This window comes from Arachis duranensis, chromosome 7 (genome assembly GCF_000817695.3).
Source record: "Arachis duranensis cultivar V14167 chromosome 7, aradu.V14167.gnm2.J7QH, whole genome shotgun sequence".
NCBI classification, from domain to species: Eukaryota; Viridiplantae; Streptophyta; class Magnoliopsida; order Fabales; family Fabaceae; genus Arachis; species Arachis duranensis.
The window spans coordinates 60157498-60179947 of record NC_029778.3 but is presented as its reverse complement, the minus strand read 5'-3'; the positions used below and the strand labels follow the sequence as shown (position 1 = coordinate 60179947).

The window sequence follows — 22450 nt, the reverse complement described above, 5'->3', positions numbered from 1 at the left end:
CGCAAACGGAGCGGCAATCGGAGCTCTAGATCAAAAGTTATGGTGGTTTGAAGATCAAGAGAGAGAAAGAACTTGAGAGAGAGTTTTTCCCTCCATGGCCTCTATTTTCAGCATGTGAGTATGTTTAGTGAGGAGAGAGAATGCTGAAAACTAGGGTTTTGGTCTAGTTATGTTGGGCCAAGGGCCTACTTTGGGTCCGGTTGGCCCGGTTTGGCCCGTTCGGTCCAATCTTGGTCCGAATTCTATAAAATTACTATCAAAATTCTTGTTTCAATCTCCTCTATCATATTAAACCATAAAAATTATATTTTTGACTTTCTAGAATAAATTCAAATTTATGGGTTAATTAGTCATTAATTAACCGGGTTTTACACTTTCTTTTCCTCTTGGTCTTACAAAAAATGAAAGAAGGGCTGAATTACTGAATTGAAACTGTTTTTTTGATGTCCTATTTGGACATGAGAATTCTGTTTGAACATGAGCATTCTGTTTCATATTTGTGCTCTGCTTTGTGCTCTGTTTTGGCTCATTATTTTGAGCACTTTGTGTAAGAGAATTTAAACTTGAGTTTTGATTGTCATTGATAAATTTATTTGCTCAAATGCATGTGTGCTGACTAGACTATGGAATTTTATTAAGGTGTTTGAAAAATATTTTCTTGTGAAAATATGGCTCTATCTTAAAGGATCCAAATTCTTGAATTTTTTATCTTTTAGGAATTTTTTTGAGCTTGTACACGGTTTTTGCTTTCTTGAAAATTGTGTTAATCAAGCATATATTAAGGGGGAGCATTTTGAACAATTGAAAGGGGGATGATTTGGTCAAATCATCAAGGGAGTTTTCTAATCCAAATCCTTTTCAATTCAGTTTAATAATATTTGTCATCAAGGGGGAGATTGTTGAGTTTGGAAAATTTAAATTAAAAGTGATGAACAAACATTATTAAATATGTTTAAGTGTTTAAATAATTTCCAATGGTTTGTTTGATGATTTTTATTCAAGTGTGCAGGAAGCAAAATAGTTTTTCACAATGGGCCAAAAAGCTAATCAAGCCCACTTTGATTAATGAATTAATTTAGCCTTGTGCAAATTAAATAGATCAAGTGGCTGAATTTTGAAATAGAGATAAGCCCAATAAGTTGGGAAAATATTCAGCCTTTGGTACAAAATGTTTTAATTATTATGGCTGAATTATTATTATGTTGATTGGGCCAAAAATAGTAGAGCAGCCCACTTTGGTCAAAATATTATTTTAGCAAATTAATTCAAACACAAAGTAGCAGAATCTTGAAATAAAAGAAAGTCCAAACCTCAGATCCATTTTGATAAAACAAATGATGAAGAAAGTGGCTCAAAAATGCCATACGTTAAGCACAAAAACAAAGGGGCCCAATTTTGTTGAAGCATCTTTTGGTTACCAATTTACTTTGGTGGAATTCAAATTTTAAACAAATTGAATGCATGTTTTCCATAGTTACCACTCACATCTTTGATGAAATTAAAATTTAAATTAATTTGGCTTAATTGCATTCCTTGAAAACAAGAAAGAGAAAGGTCAAATTGATTTGATGGCCTTTAATGTTTCACACGTTACTAGGTTTGGAAAAAGGGAAGTCATATCATCAGGAAAGGAGGATATGCAAGTTATCAGAAGAAAGGTGCAAGAAACAGTAGCTATGAACAAGCAAGAGGCTAAAGTGATGATGGCCTTAGCAAAAGAAAAAGAAAATCCACAGTAGGGTGTGACTGAGATCTTTGCCACTTATAGTAAGAAGTGGTGAGGAGGTCTCAAGCTCTCCATACCCGAAAATGGAGAAGATCCAACTCGGTCAGAGGAAGAAAATCCCTTGGAAGCATGGCTCGTCTCTACTTTTGATCAACTACCACAGGAGGTAGCTACTGTAGCTACGTGGAGGAAGAGGCAGAAGATAAGAGCAGGAGGAGCTGTTAAGCATCAAGGACTCATCAAGGGCCAGGAATCCTTCTTGGGGAGCAAGTCAAGATGGAAGGCCCGGATTGATGAAGCTTGATGAGAAGGGATGACACAGAGGTAATTGCATGTTGGTTTTAGCATTCGGTTTTCTCTCTTCTCTCTCTGTTCGAACCGGTTTTGATATTGAAGAAGAAGAAGATTGGCTTGGTTCAACCGTTTCAACCTTGGAAGCTTCCCCTTCTATAAATAAGGGTGAATGGCCAAGACTTGAGATAAGGAGTGAGAGCACTCGTTCGGGTTTTCATAGCTCTTGGATCTGTTTATTCTTCTCCTTCATGGCTTTCATTGAATATTTCTTTTTCTCAGTGAGTCTGTCTGTGTTTCATTGGTAAAAGGCAAAATGTGAGATTTGTAAGAAAAAGCCAATGAGTGAATAAAGGCAGAGAGTTAAAGAAAAAGCCATTATTATCTCAGAAATTCTTTGTATGTATTTCTGTTTTGTTGTCATGATCCTGAGGGGATCCCCTTGCAAGTTGGGATAGCACTTAGCAGTTGAAAGTTTGGTAGGTTACCAAGTCAAGTTCAGGGTTGGGGATAGATTCAGGACTTGTCCCGGATAGGAAGGGTAGTTCCTAGGGAGAATTGGTGTCTGTAATCAGTTTGATTATAGTGAAATTCCGTCACAGTTGTGATGGAGACTGGATGTAGGCTGCATTGCACTGAGCAGCTGAACCAAGATACTTCCGGGTGTGATTCTCTCTTTCTCTTCTACTCTTTTACTGTTTCTGTTCGTGGGAGACAAAATTGAAAAATATCTCCTAACCGGTTACGAGACAAAAAGAAAATGTCTCTTGACCAGCCATGAGACAAAAAACAGAAATATCTCCTGGAGCTATTCTAAAAAAACCGAAAGTAACATTTAGAGAAAGATGGCTAAGATTCAACCCCCTTCTCTTAACCACTGATAATCATCACTCTCGTTTGGTCAAAGTAAAATAAACAAATAAATAATTGATAAGTTATCATTCTTAGATATTGATTTTTTTATAATTTAAAAAAGATATTATTTAAGGATAAAATCAATTATTTTAATATTATATATCCAAACATAGATTTTAAAAAGATTACATTCAAACATAAAAATAATTTTTACTTCTTTAAAATATTTTTTCAAAAAAATAATGGATTTATATTTTTAAAATATATCTTTTAATTTCAAAAGCAGTTCAAAGTCTAATTAAAGAGACAATATACAGGGTTCATATGTTTCTTATTATCAAAAAGTGATCTTACTACATGATTTCTTTAATAATTGAAAAAACAAATTAACGATTATTTTTAACTAAAAAACTGTTGTAAAAAAATTGATTCATAATAAGTTGATATCATTCTTCATAAATTCATGACTTATTAGAAGTTCAATGTCATTGCGAAGACCAAGCTTCATTTCATGAACTATATATATTCGATTGACGTAGTCAACAGAGTAGCGTAGTGTGAACATAAAAATAAAAAACTTATGAGTTTGATGGAAAATATTACTTTGTAACATAAATTAAACTAACATATTATTATACCAGAAATGAATCTATTGGCGAATAAAACAGAGGCATCTTTAGTTTCTCAAGTACATGACACTCTGGTTTTCATAATATATATATATGACACGGGACAGAGTTAATTAACAATCATTTTCTTGACTCTTAGTTAAATTAAAATAATAACACTAATTAAAGAGCTGTAATATATGATATATATTAGTAGATCCTAATTAACAAGTTGCATTGTAGTTAAGACTTAGCAGTCATATCGAATCTCATAATCTACAACTTTTTGTGATACATTCAATGTTAGGCCAGTTGGTGGGTTTGGATTTTTCTGCATTTGAATAATCAATTGTGTAAACTACTAATAGAACAAAGATTAGAAGTGGTACTATACAATATTAAAATGTAACTGATGAAACCATATTAAGTGAAAGGAAATGGTTTGTGGTAAGAGAGGCAAGCTGACTAGCTGAGGAAGAATATATTTTAATAAGCAATTACATAAATAATTGAGAAATTATTTTACATAAATAATTGAGAAATTATTGTGAAGTTCATAACCAAAATAGCAAGACAAAATGTGATATTGTTAAGAGTTTAAACTAGAATGGAGAAACATAATAAGAATAACAATCTCTACTATATATTATATATTACAGCCACGTCCCAAAACATAACAATTCTACTATATCATTTAATATGAAATGTTTAAACAATAAGTCTTTTGTTTTTATAAAATATGTTTTGTCATTATTTAAAAAATGGTCCAATCAGTAAATCAATTCTCTTTAAGGCCAACAATCAAAGAGGGAAAAAAGAAGAGAGAGAAAGAGAGAAAAAGAGAAATTTCACTGAATATTTTAGTTTTAAAAAATTGGTTTAATTTTAAAATTTTTTTTTTGAACTATCAAATAACTAATGTGGCAATATAAAATGTTGAAATAGCACACAAGATATGCTAGGTTAACATTATTTAATATATTATATTATTTAACAGAACAAATTAATAGTAAAAATTAAAATAAATAAAAAATTTTAAAATTTTAGAGTAAAATACTTGAATAAACTAAAAGGAATCAAATATTACTAATATCATTCGAAGTAAGAAATGATATGTGAATCACCCAAAGACCTTATTTATATAAATTGAATTAGAATAATTCGATTTGCAATTTTTGCTAGTAAATCGAATTAAGTTAAGTAAAATTATTAGGTCACATATTAATCGAATTAGACAATTTCAATTTACACATGCATCAAGTAATTTTTCTTAGCTTAATTCGATTTACTAATAAAAATTGTAATTTGATTTATATAAATAAAATATTTGGATTATCTACTGTACTATTTCTTACTTTTGGGTGATATTGATAATATTTGGTTCCTTTTAGTTTATTCAAGTATTTTATCTTAAAATTTATAAAAAAAATTAAAATTAAAAAAATTAAGAATTTAAAAAGACTATTAGATCTAAAATAAGATATATTACAAAAATTTAAAACTTGTTTAAATGTATATTAAAACTATATATACGTGGCACTATGTTAGGATTCAATTATTGATAAATAATTTCTTAGTTAATTTTTTCTTTAAGAGTTTGATTGGAATGTTTCATAGACTAACTAATAGCATTACGGTGTTCGTGATATTCCATAGAATGGGGAGAGTGGGAGACCCAAGAAAAAAGGGAGAGAAACATACAGAATGTCTTAAAATACCGAGGCCATGTGGTCAAATGGTTAGCTAGTAGTTTGCACTCTCTGTTTTTCGTAATTTGGGAGTGAATTGAAACAAATATAGCAATTTGTCATTGATAAAAGTAAACTATTATGAAATGATTAAATAACTTAATATTTAAGTGATAACTAGTAACTACTGTAAGCGAACAGAGAACAGAGGCCAAACGTACGTACCTTGGTCCTTGGACATGGAGATAGAGGAGGATTTTGAACGTGAATATAATATACATAAATGGTAAAATTGGTCTTAAAAGATTATGCACTTTTTAAATTGGTCGAAATGATTAAATTAATTAAAATCGTGATCGAAAAATTTAAAATTAATCATATTAGTTTTTTATCCATTTTATCACTAATGTAAGTATAATACCCACACTTTAATTAGTCGTAGAATCAATCACTCATATAAATGACGTTATCATATTTTTTATCTCTCAACTTTACTAACACCCATATAAAATAATAGAACAAAGAAGGACTTCACATAATCATATCTTTTTTTTCATTTCATGGAACATACAAAATACATAAGGCATATGTGCCTTTTTATAGGCAAAGTTTCATACTAAAAATTCATGATTCTACTAGCTTCTTGATACATATACTTATCCAACTTTGCTTCTTACTTTGACTATTCAAATAAGTAACTTCTTGTAATTTCTAGCACATCCTAAAAATTCTTTATTAAACTTAGTCATCAATCTTGAAACTTCCAATGCACTTCATGATTCTTCTTGATGCAGGAGCATCTATTAAGTTATTAGAAATATTAATTAAAGTAGTCTAGTTTAGTATATATTATTATATTGTGTTATGAGTTAGTCCCATGAAGGTTCCCCCTCCCTACTAGTATAAATATGCATATGTACCCCTTTTGTTTATGAGTTGAATTGATTGAGTTATATATTGAAATAAGCTGTGTGCTTATTTTCCTCTAGAATCTTTTAAGAGTAAGAAGTGCATCCTTGGCTTAGCCAACCAAGGTGGGTTCTTGGCTACTTTCACCATAGTGGGGTTGTTAACCTCGCCAAGATTGGTGATCCAAGCAGACGTCCCGGCGTCAGTTTGGTATCAGAGCAAGGTCGGTCCTCGTGGGCTTTACCTTGCTTTAGTAAAATTTTATTTGGTTTGTGGATACGGTCGTAAGTGCGGTTTGCTCGCTGTTGGTACGAGTCGTCATCAGTACGAATTGTCTGCTGCGAAGTTTCGGGTAACATTATTCTTTTCTCTTCTTTTGGTGGCATTTCTGTTGGTGATTTATCTTTGTTCATTTCCATCATTATCATCATTGTGCATCCTCATCATCACAACATCAACATCCAAGCATATTGCATAGTAGTAAAAGATGGCTCCGAAGCGTAGAACTATTCAAGAAATTGAAGTGGAGGAATTACGCCGTCAAGTTAAGGAGTTGCAAGAGCAACTTGCAAAATATGATGCTGCTCAACATAATCATGGAAACCAGACTGAAGACACTCCTTCTAGCAAAGAGGATAATGGAAATCCATTTCATTATTCTTCTTCATCTGAAGATTTGTCCACACGAAGAGCACGACACAACAACACGAAAGCTAAAGACTTAGGAATCAAAATTGATATTCCTGAGTTTGAAGGGAGACTCCAACCTGATGATTTCATCGACTGGCTTTGCACAGTAGAAAGAGTATTCGAGTTAAAAGACATTCCAGACGACAAGCGCGTGAAGCTTGTAGCAATCAAGTTGAAGAAGCATGCGTCAGTTTGGTGGGAGAATCTCAAGCGTCAGCGAGAAAGAGAAGGAAGAAGAAAGATCAAGACATGGGATAAAATGCGTCATGAACTCAAGCGCAAGTTCCTTCCTGAACATTACAGGCAAGACACCTTCATCAAATTTTATAAGTTGAGGCAAAAGTCGTTATCTGTGGAAGAATATACAATGGACTTTGAAGAGCTGCTTATGAAGTGTGACATTCAAGAGCCTGAAGAACAAACAATCGCTCGTTATCTTGGAGGACTGAACACAGAAATTTCTGATGTCGTTCAGCTGCAACCATATTGGACCTTGGATGATGTCATTAGGTTGTCATTAAAGATTGAAAAGCAAAAGACACAAAGGAATAACACTCAGTCGCCGAAGGACAAAAAAGTCATCCTTGATGTTCAACAAGAAGTGAAGACAGAATTTTTTAAAAGCAACAAGGAGCGTGCATCATCAGGTAGGAAATGCTTCAAATGTCAAGGTTTTGGGCATATTGCTGCTGATTGTCCAAACCGAAGGGTTATCACTCTTGTCGAGGAAGAGGTTAATGCAGAACCAATTCAGGAGCAAGAGGAGGAATGTGAGGTTGACTATGCTATTGAAGAAGTTCCACCCGATTGTGGAGAAGCTTTAGTAGTTTGTCAAAACTTGAATACTGCAAGGATAATAAAAGACAAGAGTTGGCGACGCCACAACATCTTTCACACAAGATGCACTGTTGAAGAGAAGGTTTGCAAGGTTATCATAGACAGCGGAAGTTGTGAAAATGTTGTTTCAAATTATATGGTAGACAAACTGAAGCTTCCAACCGAGTTACATCCTCATCCTTACAAGTTGCATTGGTTAAAAAAGGAGAATGAAGTTAAAGTAACAAGGCGATGTTGTGTCCAATTTTCTATGGGAAGCAAATACAAGGATAAAGTATGGTGTGACGTCATCCCGATGAACGCGTGTCATTTACTATTAGGACGTCCTTGGCAATATGATCGTCGAGCTATTCATGATGGTTTCAAAAATACATACTCCTTTATCAAAGATGGCAAGAAGATCGTATTAACCCCGTTACAATATGTAGATGGTCAAAAGAATCAAGTTGAGCTATGCCTTTTAACATCTTTCAAATGCACTCGCCAATGGAATCTTTCGCCAATACAATATGAGCCTTTTTTAACCCAGGGAGGATAATGCAGAAGCTCTTTCCAACCCAGGGAGAATGATGCAGGAGCATCTATTAAGTTATTAGAAATATTAATTAAAGTAGTCTAGTTTAGCATATATTATTATATTGTGTTATGAGTTAGTCCCACGTCGCCCGAGTCATGAAGGTTCTCCCTCCCTTACTAGTATAAATATGCATATGTACCCCTTTTGTTTATGAGTTGTACTGATTGAGTTATATATTGAAATAAGCTGTGTGCTTATTTTCCTCTAGGCTCTTTTAAGAGTAAGAGGTGCATCCTTGGCTTAGCCAACCAAGGTGGGTTCTTGGCTACTTTCACCATAGTGGGGTTGTTAACCTCGCCAAGATTGGTGATCCAAGCGGACATCCCAGCGTCACTTCTAGTATGGAGGTTATGAGTGCAACTTCCATTCAATTCCAATTCAATTTGATTTTGAACTTCTTCAATGTTCTAGTATATTGTAGTTGTACTACTTTCTTGAATATTCTTGATTTAATTTTCTAACATTGCCTCCCTTAAATCAAGCTTGTAGAGTTTATCATTCTAAGCATCTTCTTCAACTTGTAAAATAACTCGGTCTTCAATGGCTTTGTAAATATATCTGCAACTTGTTCTTCAGTTGGACAGTACTCGATCATAACTTCTTTTTCATTCACCAACTCTCTGATTTTGTGAACCCGAATATCAATATGCTTCGATCTTCCATGAAATACTGGATTTTTGCAAAGTGCAATAGCTGACTTGTTATCACAAAATATTGTTGTTGGAGTACTTTGTTTCTCGTTCAATTCCTCAAGAATTCTTCTTTGTCAAACTACTTGTGTTGCACAACATGCTGCTGCTATATATTCTACTTCTGCTGTAGAGAGAGCAACTACTGGTTATTTCTTTGACGACCATGAAATTGAACCAGAACCAAGATGAAATACAAACCCTGAAGTACTTTTTCTTGTTTCTATATCTCTGGCCCAATCACTCTCAGTGTAGCCAACAAGGTTTACTTCATTAGTATTCTCATAATAAATTCCATCATTTAAAGTACCTTTGATATATCGAAGAATTCTCTTTGCCACTTGCAAATGGTTCGTACAAGGCTCCTCCATAAATCTGCTAAGCAAACCAACTCCAAACACAATATCTGGTCTAGTCGCAGTCAGGTACCTTAGACTTCCAATCAAGCTTTTGTAATATGTAGGATTTACTGTTCTTCCTTTATCTTCTCTCAACAATTTGAACTTCTCTTCGATTGGAGTAGAAACTGGCGTTGAATGCTCCATCTTTCTTCAAAATATCATTTGCATATTTCTTCTGAGAAATGAAAATTCCATCATTTCTTTGAACCACTTCAATGCCAAGAAACTAAGACATCAAGCCCATATCCGTCATTTCAAAGTGCTTTATCATAGCCTCCCTGAATTCTATAATTATCTTCAAATTGTTCCCAGTAAAGTTCAAATCATCAACATAAAGACACACGATCAAGATATCTCCATTTTCAACGAACTTGATATAAAGAGTATGCTCAAACGGACATCTTCTGAAATCATTCTCAATGAAATAAGAATCAATCTTCTTGTACCATGCTCTTGGTGCTTGCTTTAACCCGTACAAAGGTTTCTTCAGTTTATAAACTTTATCTTCTTTTCCAAGAACTTCATATCCTACAGGTTGCTCAACATACACTTCTTCTTCTAAAGTGTCATTTAGAAATGCAGACTTAACATCCATTTGATGCATCTTCCACTTATTTTGAGCCAAGAGTGAAATAATCATACGAATAGTGTCTAATCTAGCAACAGGAGCAAATACTTCAAAGTAGTCGATACCTGGTTTTTGTTTGTATCCTTTTGCAACTAATCTTGCCTTGAAATGATCAACTTCACCACTGAGTTTTTACTTAGACTTGTAAACCCACTTTACTCCAATTGGCTTCTTATCTGCTGGTAAATCTGTCAGCTCCCATGTGTCATTCTTCTCAATGACATGAATCTCCTCATCCATTGCTTTCTTCCAATTGTTGTCTTTAAAGGCTTCTTCAAAGTTCAACGGCTCACAATCTGAAAATAAAGCAAAATTTATGATTTCTTCATCGGACGGATCATTGTCATTGCCAACTTCATAATCTACTAATCTAGCAGGTAGTCTCCTTTCTCGTTGAGGTCTTCTAGATGATTCTGGTTGTCTTTCTTCTTCATCATCACATGTATTTGAAATTACTATCAGATGCTTTTCTGTCTTTGTGTCCCAGTCTCACGTGGCTTTCTCGTCAAATGTCACGTCTCTGCTGATGATTACTTTCTTTGTTTTTGGATTGTACAACTTGTATGCTTTTGAGTCTGTGCTATAGCCAATAAAGATACACTTCTCGCCTTTGTCATCTAACTTCTTCCTTAATTGATCTGGTACATGGGCATAAGCGATACACCCAAAGACTCTGAAATGATGGATGGAAGGCCGCTTTTCACTCCAAGCTTCCTCTGGAGTTTTATCATGAACACTCTTTGTTGAACTCCTATTTAAAATATGAACTGCCGTTGCGACTGCTTCTGCCCAAAACTCTTTAGGCATTTATTTTGACTTGAGCATGCATCTAACCATATCCATGATGGTTCAATTCTTTCTTTCAGCAACTCTATTTTTTTGAGGAGTGTATCTAGTTGTTAGTTGGTGTTGAATTCTGTGTTGCTTAAAGTATTCTGAACATGCAAGATATTCTGTTCCTCTGTCTGTTCTGAGAATTTTGATTTTACAGCCACTTTATTTTTTGACAAACACCTTGAATGTCTTAAAGACATCACATGCTTCTGATTTTTGCTTCAGAAAGTATACCCATGTATATCTACTAAAATTATCAATAAAAGTGATAAAGTACCTGCTACCACCATTACTTGGAACTTCTACAGAACATATATCTGAATGCACAATTTCAAGTAATCTTATAGCTCTCCAAGACTTTCCTGTAGGGAATGGATCTCTGTGCTTCTTTCCCAGTTGACAAATCTCATAAACACAATTGGGAATATGAATCCGTGGTAGGCCAGAAACAAGTCCTTTTCTTGACAGGTAGTTTAGGCCAGAAAAATGAAAGTGCCCAAACCGCATATGCCACAACCAGTTATCATCAAGTATCACAGAACTCATGCAAGAGGGATTAACATGTTGAATTTTTAACGAAAATATTCTATTTGAAGTCATCTTTGCTTTATCAATGAACCTTCCATTGTTGTCAAATACAGTGCAATATCCACGATAAGTTATCATCTTATATCCCTTCTCAGATAATTGGCCCATACTTAATAAATTATAATCAAGTTAAGGAGCATAGAAAACATCAGAAATATAGCTCAGAGAACCATCTTTCAATCTAATTGGTATGTACCCTTTTCCTTCAATAAGGATCTTTGTACTATTACCAAACTTTAATAATAGTTTAACTGAATCATCTAATGAAGAAAATAACTCCTTTCTAACAGACATATGATTAGTGCAAGCATTATCCAAGTACCGTATATTTTCATTTTCAACACATGAATTACTTGTAAAAAATAAAGTCTAAGTACCCGGATTATCATCAGTATTTTGATGCTAATTTTCTGCAACGTGTGCTTGATTATTATTCATCACTTTGAATCTGCAATCTGCTGCTTTGTGTCCATACTTTCCACAATGAAAATAGTTGAAATTGGTTCTTTCTTGATAAAAATTACCTCGACTTCTTCCTCGGTTGACAGGCCTGAAATTCGTTCCACCTCTTCCTTGATTAGGTGGTGTCAAATTATTGTAACTTCCTTGGTTGTAATTGCCACAAACTCTTCCTCTAAAATTTCCTATACCTCTACTTTGAAAACTAAAAACGCGACCTCGTCTTTCTTGTGTACGGCTTGATGCTGTAATATTGTTTAAATTCACTCGGCTTTTCAAGGCTTCTTCGGTTGATTTTTTTGACTTCTCTAGTATTCTACTGATGTGGCTTTCCATGGCTCCTTGCAACTCTGCAATCGTCATGGTATCCATATTGTGTGACTCTAGTATCGTAGTCACTACATGGTCATACTTCATCGGCATGGTGCGAAGAATTTTCTCCACCACTTTGCTATCGGGCATATCTTCTCCATAGATTCTCATCTTATTGACAAGATCTGTAACACGAGTAAAATATTACTCAACAGTTTCTGAGCTAGACATCTCGTACCTTTCATATTCTCTTCTCAAAGACTGTAGCTTTACTTTCTGAGCTTTATCTACGCCTTTGTATGACAGCTTTAACATGTTCCATGCTTCTTTTGCACTTTTGGCATTTGCAATTTTTGCCAAACACTGTATAATCTACTCCTTGATGAATTTGAGATAGCACCAATTGATCTCTCCTTTGTTGGGCAGCATCTGCTCCTTCTTGCAAACCCGGTTCAATGAAATTCCATAGGTTCTGGGCCTTCAAATGGGTAGACATCAAAGTCTCCCAATAACTATAATCAAGTTTCTCATCTAACTTGAGACCGGACCACACAATATTAAAAGTGTTTGTCATACCGACTCTACGAACGAACAGCTATGCGAGAACTCTCTCACACTTCACAAACTCTCAAACACCAGGCGCTGGATTAACCAGCTCTGATACCAAATGTAAGTATAATACCCACACTTCAATTGGCCCTAGGATCAATCACTCATATAAATGACGCTATCATATTTTTTATCTCTCAACTTCACCAACCATATGAAATAATAGAACAAAGAAGGACTTCACATAATCATATCTTTTTTTTCATTTCATGGAACATACAAAATACATAAGGCATATGTGCCTTTTTATAGGCAAAGTTTCATACTAAAGTTCATGATTATACTAGCTTCTTGATACACATACTTATCCAACTTTACTTCTTACTTTGACTATTCAAAAAGTAACTTCTTGTAATTTCTAGCACATCTTGAAAATTCTTTATTAAGCTTAGTCATCAATCTTGAAGCTTCGAATGGCACTTCATCATTCTTCTAGTATGGAGGTTATGAGTGCAACTTCCATTCAGTTCCAATTCAATTTGATTTTGAACTTCTTCAATGTTCTAGTATATTGTAGTTGTACTACTTTCTTGAATATTCTTGATTTAATTTTCTAACAACTAACAATGTTAATGTTTGCTTATATGACACATTATCTTGACATGTCGGTATTATATATGGCTAAATAATTGTTCTTGACAAAATATGTTATGAGAGCTATATCAAATTAGTCCCAACAAATACAAATTTTAATCTCTTTTCCTCCATAAATGTCATCTTTGTTGCAGCAACAAACTAGTTTGAGAGGCCAAATCATTGTTGAATAGCATGATGGATAATGGAATTGGAGGGCACAATAGTGGGCTACTGTCGCAGTCATATGGCAGCTATGGTTCGAGCTATTCATTGTGAATAAAGAAGAAGAATATAGACCAAATGTGCTTTAGTGGGTTGAAAATAACGATATAAAATCTAAGACAATAGAGCATTCAGATAGATTATTCCATACTTGTCTAAGATACCAAGTGAGTTATGAATATAGTCATCTTTAACATCTTGATAATTTGTGTGGAATTTTAAAATTTTGTAGTTTAATCTTTTGCAAAAGGATAGTTACTGGAATTACTTTAAGCAGGTTAAGGATAATGAATATGAAGGATTAGATGGTGGTAAAAAGGGAGATGCTGAAACTGATACAAAAGTGGAGAGTGATCTTGTTGACTGAAAACTTAACCTATTGATGAGCGGATATTTTATACGTTTTTGGCATCATTTTCATATGGTTTTTAGTATGTTTTGTTTAGTTTTTATTGAGTTTTTATAGGTTTTAGTGTTAAATTCACATTTTTGGATTCTACTATGAGTTTTTATATTTTTGTACAATTTTAGGTATTTTTTGGATGAAATTGACGAGCTGGAACAAAAGTGTGATTCAGAGACAGAGAAAGCAATGCAGATGCTGTCTGGATCTGACCTACCTGCACTCAGAAGAGCTTTTCTGGAGTTATAAAAATTTAAATGGAGCGTTCTCAACGGCTGTGGAAAGCTGACTTCTAGAGCTTTTCAGCAATATTTAATAGTTCATACTTTGCTTCAGATTAAAAGGCCCAAAACTGGCGTCCAAAGCCAGCTTCCTGCCCCCTTCCAGGCATCCAGCACCCAAAGAGTAGAGACCAGCGTCCAAACACCCAGAGAGGACCCCCTAGCCAGCATTCGACGCCCTAGAGGTTCCCTAGCACGTGGATCTCATCAAAACTCAGCCCAAATACTCACTACCCAGAAGTAGATTTTAGCACTAATAGGTTGTTTTACCCTTACTAGTCATCTATTTAGTATTTAAAGTGTATTTTACATTCTCTAAAGGATGACACACACCATATTTGAGTTTTACATTGTATTTGCTTTCAGTATAAGTTTCTAATCCTCCTAGGTTGAGGGGAGGAGTCCTGCTGAGTCCTATGAATTAATAAAAGTATTACTCTTTCTCTTCGATCCGTGTGTTATTAATTTTAAGATGTATATTCGTACTTCAACATGGTGAATAGGATGATTAGTGACAATCAGCTCTGTTCATCATACTAAGATGAACGTGCCTGACAAACACCCACGTCTACTTGGGTTCATGTGAATACTTCAGTGGAAAGCACTAACCGCCAACTTGAATCATACATCTCTCAGACGGCTAATCCACGACTTCGTTGGAGACTTCTCGAGACACCAGTTCAGCCAATTTACAGGGAGATTAGGTCTCTGTGGTAGAGGCCAAAACCCAATGATGCAGCATTCTCTGATCTGGAAGATCCGACCTTGTCTATGGCATTTTGAGTAGGATCATTAAGGAGAAAGGACTGTACGACTTCACCCTCAAGCAGAGATGGATCCACACTAATCTTGGGGTTCAGATCCGGAGGAGCATTGACAACCTTTCAATAAAGGCGTTGATCACATACAGCCTGCCATAGAAGAGATCACTCACAAGCAAAGAAGACAGTGATACCAAAGTTATTTCAGAAAGACAAAGCAACTCTAATCCTTTACCTTATTCCTATTACTGATTTATACAATATATTCCTATTACTGATTCCAATTTACTAGCACCCTATTATATTAGACATTTTTCACTCTATCAATCCATCAACCCTCTAATCTGCCTTACTATGACCTGCAAGATAACCATAGCTTGCTTCAAACCACAATTCATGTGGGATCGACCCTAACTCGCTCAGGTATTACTTGGACGACCCAATGCACGTGCTGGTACAACTGTACGAAGGTATGGAGATTCGTGCACCAAGTTTTTGACGTCGTTGCTGGGGATTGTTCGAGTTTAAACAAACTAACGGATTGTCTTGTTCCCTAGATCAGGTAATTTATTTTATTTTGTTGAGTCTTTTATTTTTATTTTTCTTCTTCTTTTTTCGAAAAATTTAAAAACCTTTTCAAAAAAAAATTTGTTTAATCCTTATTCTTAGTTTGAATCTTTCCTGTTTTTTGTCTTTCAATTACAAAAATTTTAAAATTTTTTTCAAAAATCTTTTTCAAAAGTTTTATTTTCAAGAATCTTTAACTTTTTGTTTGAGTCTTTTGTTTATGTTCATGGATAAATTTTCGAAAACTCTTATTCCTTTTTCTAAAATTTTTCAAAATTAGTATCTTTTTGTTTGAGTCTTGTTTCAATTTTTTTTTGTTTGGTGTTTGAGTCTTTGTTTTTGGTCTTATTACAATTTTCAATTTTTTGGTATCTTCCTTTCAAAAATTTTTCAAAAATAGTTTTTCTTTGGTTAAATCTTGTGTCAAATTTTTAAGTTTGGTTCTTCTTGTTATTTTTTTTTTAATTTTTTGAAAATTTATGTTTGGTTTTCTAAAAATTTTAAGATTGGTGTTCTTTGTGTGTTCTTGTGTTCTTTAAATTTCTTGAGTTTTGTTCTTTGTGTTCTTGTTAGTCTTCAAAGTGTTCTTGAGTTTTCTTTGTGTTTTGATCTTAAAATTTTTAAGTTTGGTGTCCATTTGTGTTTCCCTCCAAATCTTTCGAAAATAAGGTGCGTTAGATCTAAAAAATTTTAAGTTTTTTGTCTTTTACTTGTTTTTCTCTTTCATCATTAAATTCAAAAATAAAAAAAATTATCTTTTCTATTTTTATTTAACCTTTATTTTCGAAAATTTTAAAATAAAAATTCAAATTTCAATTTCAAAATTTTTATCTTATCTTATCTTAGTCCTCAAATTTTCAAAGATCAAATCTTTTCAAAAATCTTATCTTATCTTTTTCAATTTTCAAATTTTAAGAATTCAAATTTCAAATTTCAAAATTAAAAATCTTATCTTTTTCAAGTTTCAAAACTTAAAATTAAATTTTTTTCAAAAATCAAATTTCAAAATCTTATCTTTTTCAAATCTTTTTTGTTTCTTATCTTATCTTTTCTAACTTCAAATTTTAAAATTGAATCTTTTTCAAATCTTTTTAATTTCTCATCTTATCTTTTTAAATTTCAAATTTTTAAATTCAAATATTTTCTTATCTTATTTTTAAATTCAAATCTTTTCTTAATTAATTACTTCTCTTCTCTCTCTCAATTTTCAAAAATTACTTCTTCTATTTCTCTTCCTTCTTTTTTGAAAATCAACATTCAAAATTCAATTCTTTTTAATTTTCTTAACTTTAATTTTTGAAAACTAATAAATAAATAAAATAAAAACAAAAATATTTTAATTCTTATTCATATTTTCTATTTATACATCTTCTCCTATTCACTTCTATTTATTCGAACTCTACTTCTCTCTCTTCTTTCATCTTCACTTTTCTCTCTCTTCTTTCTCTCCTTCTTCACATCTAACTGGAAGCTCTTTTGTCTAAGTAGCACAAAAAGCTTTCTTCTTTTCTTTCTTTTCTTGTTTATGACTAGGAATAGGGATAAATAACCCCTCTTGACTCCTGATCCTGAACCTGAACCTGAGAAAACTCTAAGGAGCCGTTTACAATAAGCTAAAGCACAACACTCCGGAAGAGACCTTTCAGAAAGTTTTGAACAAGAACTAGGAGACATGGCCGAACTTCAAGAGGAAGTAACAAAGGTTCTTGGTGACTTGACCATGCCTACCTCTGACTTTTATGGCAGAAGTATCTCTGTACCTGCCATTGGAGCTAACAATTTTGAGTTTAAGCCTCAGTTAGTCTCTCTTCTGCAGCAGAAGTACAAGTTCCATGGACTTCCAATGGAAGATCCATATCAGTTTTTAGCTGAGTTCTTACATATCTGTGATACTATAAAGACTAATGGAGATAATCCTGAAGTATACAAGCTCATGCTCTTTCCTGTTAATGCTTTTTTGGCTAAGTTCTTTCCCCCTCAGAGGATGAGCAAAATTAGAGTGGATATTCAAACCTTCAGACAAAGAGAAGGTGAATCCCTCTATGAAGCTTGGGAAAGATACAAGCAACTGGTCAGGAGATGTCCTCCTGACATGCTCTCAGAATGGTCCATCAAAGGCATGTTCTATAATGGCTTGTCTGAGATGTCCAAAATTTCATTGGACAGCTCTACAGGTGAATCACTCCACTTGAAGAAAACACCTGCAGAAGCAAGAAAACTCATTGAGATGGTTGCAAACAACTAATTCATGTATACTTCTGAAAGAAATTCTGTGAATCATGTGACCTCTCAGAAGAAAGGAGTTCATGAAGTTGAGACTTTGAATGCCATATTGGCTTAGAACAAGATCTTGACCCAACAGGTCAATATGATCTCCCAGCATTTGACTGGAATGCAAACTACAGCTGGCAGTACTCAAGAAGCTTCTTCTGAAGTAGAAGCTTATGATCTTGATCAACCCACCATAGAGGAGGTGAATTACATGGGAGAACCCCATAGAAACACCTACAACCCTTCATGGAGGAATCATTCTAACCTTTCCTAGAAGGATCAACAGAAACCTCAGCAAGGTCTCAATAACAATCAAGGTGGAAGGAACCAGAATAGCTTCAACAACAGACCACCATTCCTATCTTCTCAAGGGAATATGGAGACCTCTAAGCAGAGCCTTTCTGACTTAGCCATTCTAGTATCCAGCCTCTCTAAGACCACTCATAGTTTCATAAATGAAACAAGGTCCTCCATTAGAAATTTGGAGGTACAAGTTGGTCAACTGAGTAAGAGGATCCCTGAGACTCCTCTTGACACTCTTCCTAGCAATATTGAGGTGAATCCAAGAGAAGAGTACAAGGCCATAACCATGGAAGGTAGAGGCCAAATTAGAGGAGAATGGGAAGGCGTTGAACGCTAGTGAAGAAGCCTTTACTAGGCGTTCAACGGCCACAATGGCAACAAGCATGGCGCTGGACGCCAATAAGGAACCCCTCACTGGGCGTTCAATGCTCATCCTGGCAGCAGAGATGGTGTTGAACGCCAGCCAGAGAGCACTGGCTGGGCGTTCAACGCCCAAACAGGCAGTCATCCTGGCGCTGAATGCCAATGAGGATCCCTTCACTGGGCGTTCAACGCCCAACCAGGCAAGCTTTCTGGCGCTGAACGCTAGTAAGGAACCCCTTGATAAACCCCATTTGTAGGGTTTATCTTGTGCTTGATTTAAGGGATTTTATCACCTTTTACCCACATTTATCCACTGAATTAGCATAGTTTTGTGATTGTCTCCTTATTTGTGCTTAGATGAGAAAACATACTTTTTAGGACTTAAAATAGTTAAATCTAATTCTCCTTGATTCCACTAGATGCCTTGATATGTTTGTTAGTGATTTCAGATTGAAAAGGCTAGGCATGGATCAAAGGAGTGAAGAGGGAAAGCATGCAAAGTGGAGAAATCATGAAAAGTCAAAGAAGTTGAACTCGCACATGGACGCGCGCGCGCACCTGGCGCTTGCGCGCACCTTGCGAATTACCCCATGGACGCGTACGCGTGCTGTGCGCGTACGCGTCGGTGCTGGTTTATGATTTTTTTAATAAAAACGTGACCAACGAATTCTCAAGGGTTGTGGGGCCCAATTCCAACCATCTTTGGCGCCTAAACTGCTATTTAAAGCCAAGAATTGAAGAGCAAAGGGAATTCCAATCATTCACATTCACTAGGATTAGTTAGAGTTAGTTTCTAGAGAGAGCAGCTCTCACTTCTCTCTAGGATTAGGATTAGGATTAGTTCTTAGATCTAAGTTTTAATCTTTGCTTTCTTCTACTTCTACATCTCAATTCCTTGTTGTTACATTCATTCTTCTTCCATTCTTTTATTGTAATGTTGAAATGTCTCTTCTAGATATAGTATATATTTTGTTCCTCTTGGCCTAGGTAGAGTAATTAGTGACTCTTGAGTTATCTAATTCCTTTGTTGATTGGTAATTGGAGAGATTGCTAATTGGTTTGGAGTGCACTAAAGCTAGTCTTTCCTTGGGAGTTGGCTAGGACTTGTGGCTCAAGTCAATTCATCCACTTGACTTTCCTTTATTTAGTAAGGGTTAACTAAGTGGTAGCAATAAACAATTCTCATCACAATTGAGAATGATAACTAGGATAGGACTTCTAATTTTCATACCTTGCCAAGAGCCTTTTTATAGTTGTTAGTTTATTTTCATTGCCATTTACTTTTCATGCTTCTTATCCAAAACCCCAAAACACATTTCTAACCAATAACAAGGCACTTTATTGTAATTCCTAGGGAGAACGACCCGAGGTTTGAATACTTCGGTTTATAAATTTAGGAGTTTGTTTTAGTGACAAACAACTTTTTGTATGAGAAGATTATTGTTTGGTTTAGAAACTATACTTGCAACGAGAACTCATTTATGAAATTCTAAACCGTCAAAAATCCAATCATCACCCCTCACTAGTCTTTCAACGCGCAACCATCATTCATTCAAATCATCATCTCATCAACTATCCACCACATTTATATCATTAAACTACATAACAATATTTCACATTCAACAAACAAAACATACTCATAAATAATCTTATAATTAATCCTCAACATTTACATGCATATATCAATTCTCAAATTCATTACACACATATACATATTAGTTCCCTAATCACCTCCACAACCAAACATTCAATCCAAACTTATCCTATGGTCATCAAACCTAAGTTTTCACGACACATTACATATTATATACGAGAAACCAAAACCATACCTTGGCCAATTTTCCGATAATCCTGGAACACTTCAAGCATTTTCGCACCACAAGCTTATCAACACAGCCCCTCACCAAGGAATCTAGCTTCCAAAATCGATCTTAAGCTCCCATATCCTCTAATTAATTCCACTTCTCAACCAATTTTCAATCTAACAACATAATTACCACTATAATTAACATAGAATTCTCTAAATCAATATTTTACAAGAAAATTGAGGAAGTTTACCTCGTCCACAACTCAAGTGAGCTAAACCCAACAAAATTCGCAAGCTAATTCGATCCTAAATATCGAAATTATATAAAATTCAACATGCATTCACATTGAATTTCGAAATTGGAGAAGAGAAAATTGAAAAAAAAACGTGGCTTCCTTACCTAATTAGGTACTGAGCTTTGTAGAGGTCGACGATGCGGTTGGTGGCCGCAAATGGTGCGACAATCGAATCTCCGAATCAAAAGTTATTTAGATTTGAATATGGAAGTGAGGGTTTTGGATTGTGGAATGGTGTTCTTCCCTTTGCTGAGTATTTTCAGCGTTCCTTGCATGAATGGGGAGAGAGAAGATGGCTGAAGCCATCTTTATTAAGTGGTAAAGTTAGACCATAGGCCCATTATGGACTCGGTTTGTCTGATTCAGTCCGTTTATTACAACATCAATAAAATTTTTTTAGTATAACTAGTAGTATTTTAAAAGATTTAATTTTAGTGTATTAATATTATTAGTAGTATTTTTAATTTAATTATTAGATTTTCTTTTTAAAATAATTGAAAATATTAATAATTAGTAATTAATATAATTTTACATTAAATAGTGAGTTTCTATAATTATAATGAAGAGATACTGACACTAAAATGTGCTGTGTGAGTATTCTTAATACCAAAATGCTATCAGCTACAAAATAATATAATAATATAATAGATAGACAAGAAAAATAATACTATCCTTACAATTCAACCCAAAAAGTGAAAACAGAATCAACAATTGATAATAAATAAAAAACACACCCTCTCATTAAAGTAACTAGAACTTTTTAAATATAGTTATTAGCTGTTTCCCAATTTTGACACATAATTATTTGCAAGACTAAAATTTCTAGTTGCACTATATTCTTGGAACTTATACTATTGAAAACTTATCACGTGTTCTAAAAATTTTGATATTACAATAGTTTCAAAAGTATATATATATTAGGTTAAAGTTGAGGAAGAAGTCAAAAATTAATTTTATAATAAAAAAGAGTAAAATAAAATTTTTAAGTGGGGGCTAAAATAAAATTTGTACATAATTGATAAAAAAATTTTGAAATTTGGAAGGAGTCATTACCTCTCTTTTATTATATGTAGTTCCGCCCTGATTATTATGTATATATTTTAAATAAAAATTAATAACTAAAAATATCTGTACACTAATTTTTCTGATACACATGATAACCTTTCTATATTTTATAATAAAAACTAATGGTAAAAATTACTAAAATATACCAATTTTCTTGAAACACCTGATAACCTTTCCATATTATTTTGTCACATACACCCCCCATTAACTGGTTTATCTATTTATAGGTACGATTTCCTTTCTTGTTTATTTATCTCATGAATGGGGTCTTTCAAATTCTGAGTTATTAAAAGCTTTTGGTGTCCTTTCTCTGTTCAAAGTGTCCAATACCAAATTATCACCAAATGAAAGCGAGCACAGATCCAAATTAAAAGTAGTACCGTATTACATGACACAGGACAACAGACAGAAGCCCATGCATCATCATCCTTTTCACCTTAATAGTGTTAGAATATTTGTGTGGGTTAATATTCAAATTCATTTATGAAAGATTACTCATTATTTAATTTAGTTCTCAGATAATTTTTTCAGTTATATTAGTTTTTAAAAGATAAAATGTAAGTCAAATTAGTATTTTCATCAGTTGGATGATGACGTATCACGTTAAGTGCCACGTGTCACTTGACATGTAAAAAAGTTTTTCATAATCAAAATAGTCTTTGAAAGTTCAGATATAAATCATTTTCATTAAATTTTAAAAATTAATCAAACTAGTCCTTATATAATTTTTTTATAATATTAAATTTACAATATTTTTTTATACTACTAATTTTAATATTATTTTTTTAAACCTTAATAAACAAAATTCTCTTTACATAAAATAATAAAATAATT

At 33.8% G+C, this 22450-nt stretch overlaps 2 protein-coding genes across 2 annotated transcripts in view; both read right to left on the bottom strand.

Moving 5' to 3' along the window:
• LOC110273598 (L-ascorbate oxidase homolog) overlaps positions 1-6508 on the bottom strand; it is a 35222-nt gene extending 28714 nt beyond the window's left edge. The window contains exon 1 of the mRNA XM_052251605.1: positions 6322-6508. Coding sequence (XP_052107565.1) covers positions 6322-6508 — 187 coding nt within the window. The remainder of the gene's footprint in view (positions 1-6321) is intronic.
• Positions 6509-8653: 2145 nt separating this feature from the next.
• LOC110273597 (uncharacterized mitochondrial protein AtMg00810-like) lies at positions 8654-9415 on the bottom strand. The gene is made up of 2 exons (XM_021126794.1): positions 9181-9415; positions 8654-8850 (listed from the first exon to the last, which is right to left on the bottom strand). Exons 1-2 carry the CDS (start codon positions 9413-9415, stop codon positions 8654-8656), a joined length of 432 nt encoding a protein of 143 aa, XP_020982453.1.
• Between the last annotated feature and the right edge of the window lie 13035 nt (positions 9416-22450).

Excerpts from the sequence above, each read along its gene's own strand:
- LOC110273597 (XM_021126794.1), bottom strand. The coding sequence starts at position 9,415 with ATGGAGCATTCAACGCCAGTTTCTACTCCAATCGAAGAGAAGTTCAAA. Across the intron at positions 8,851-9,180 it reads AATTCTTCGATATATCAAAG|TATTTCATGGAAGATCGAAG; the intron begins GTACTTTAAATG and ends GCAAAAATCCAG.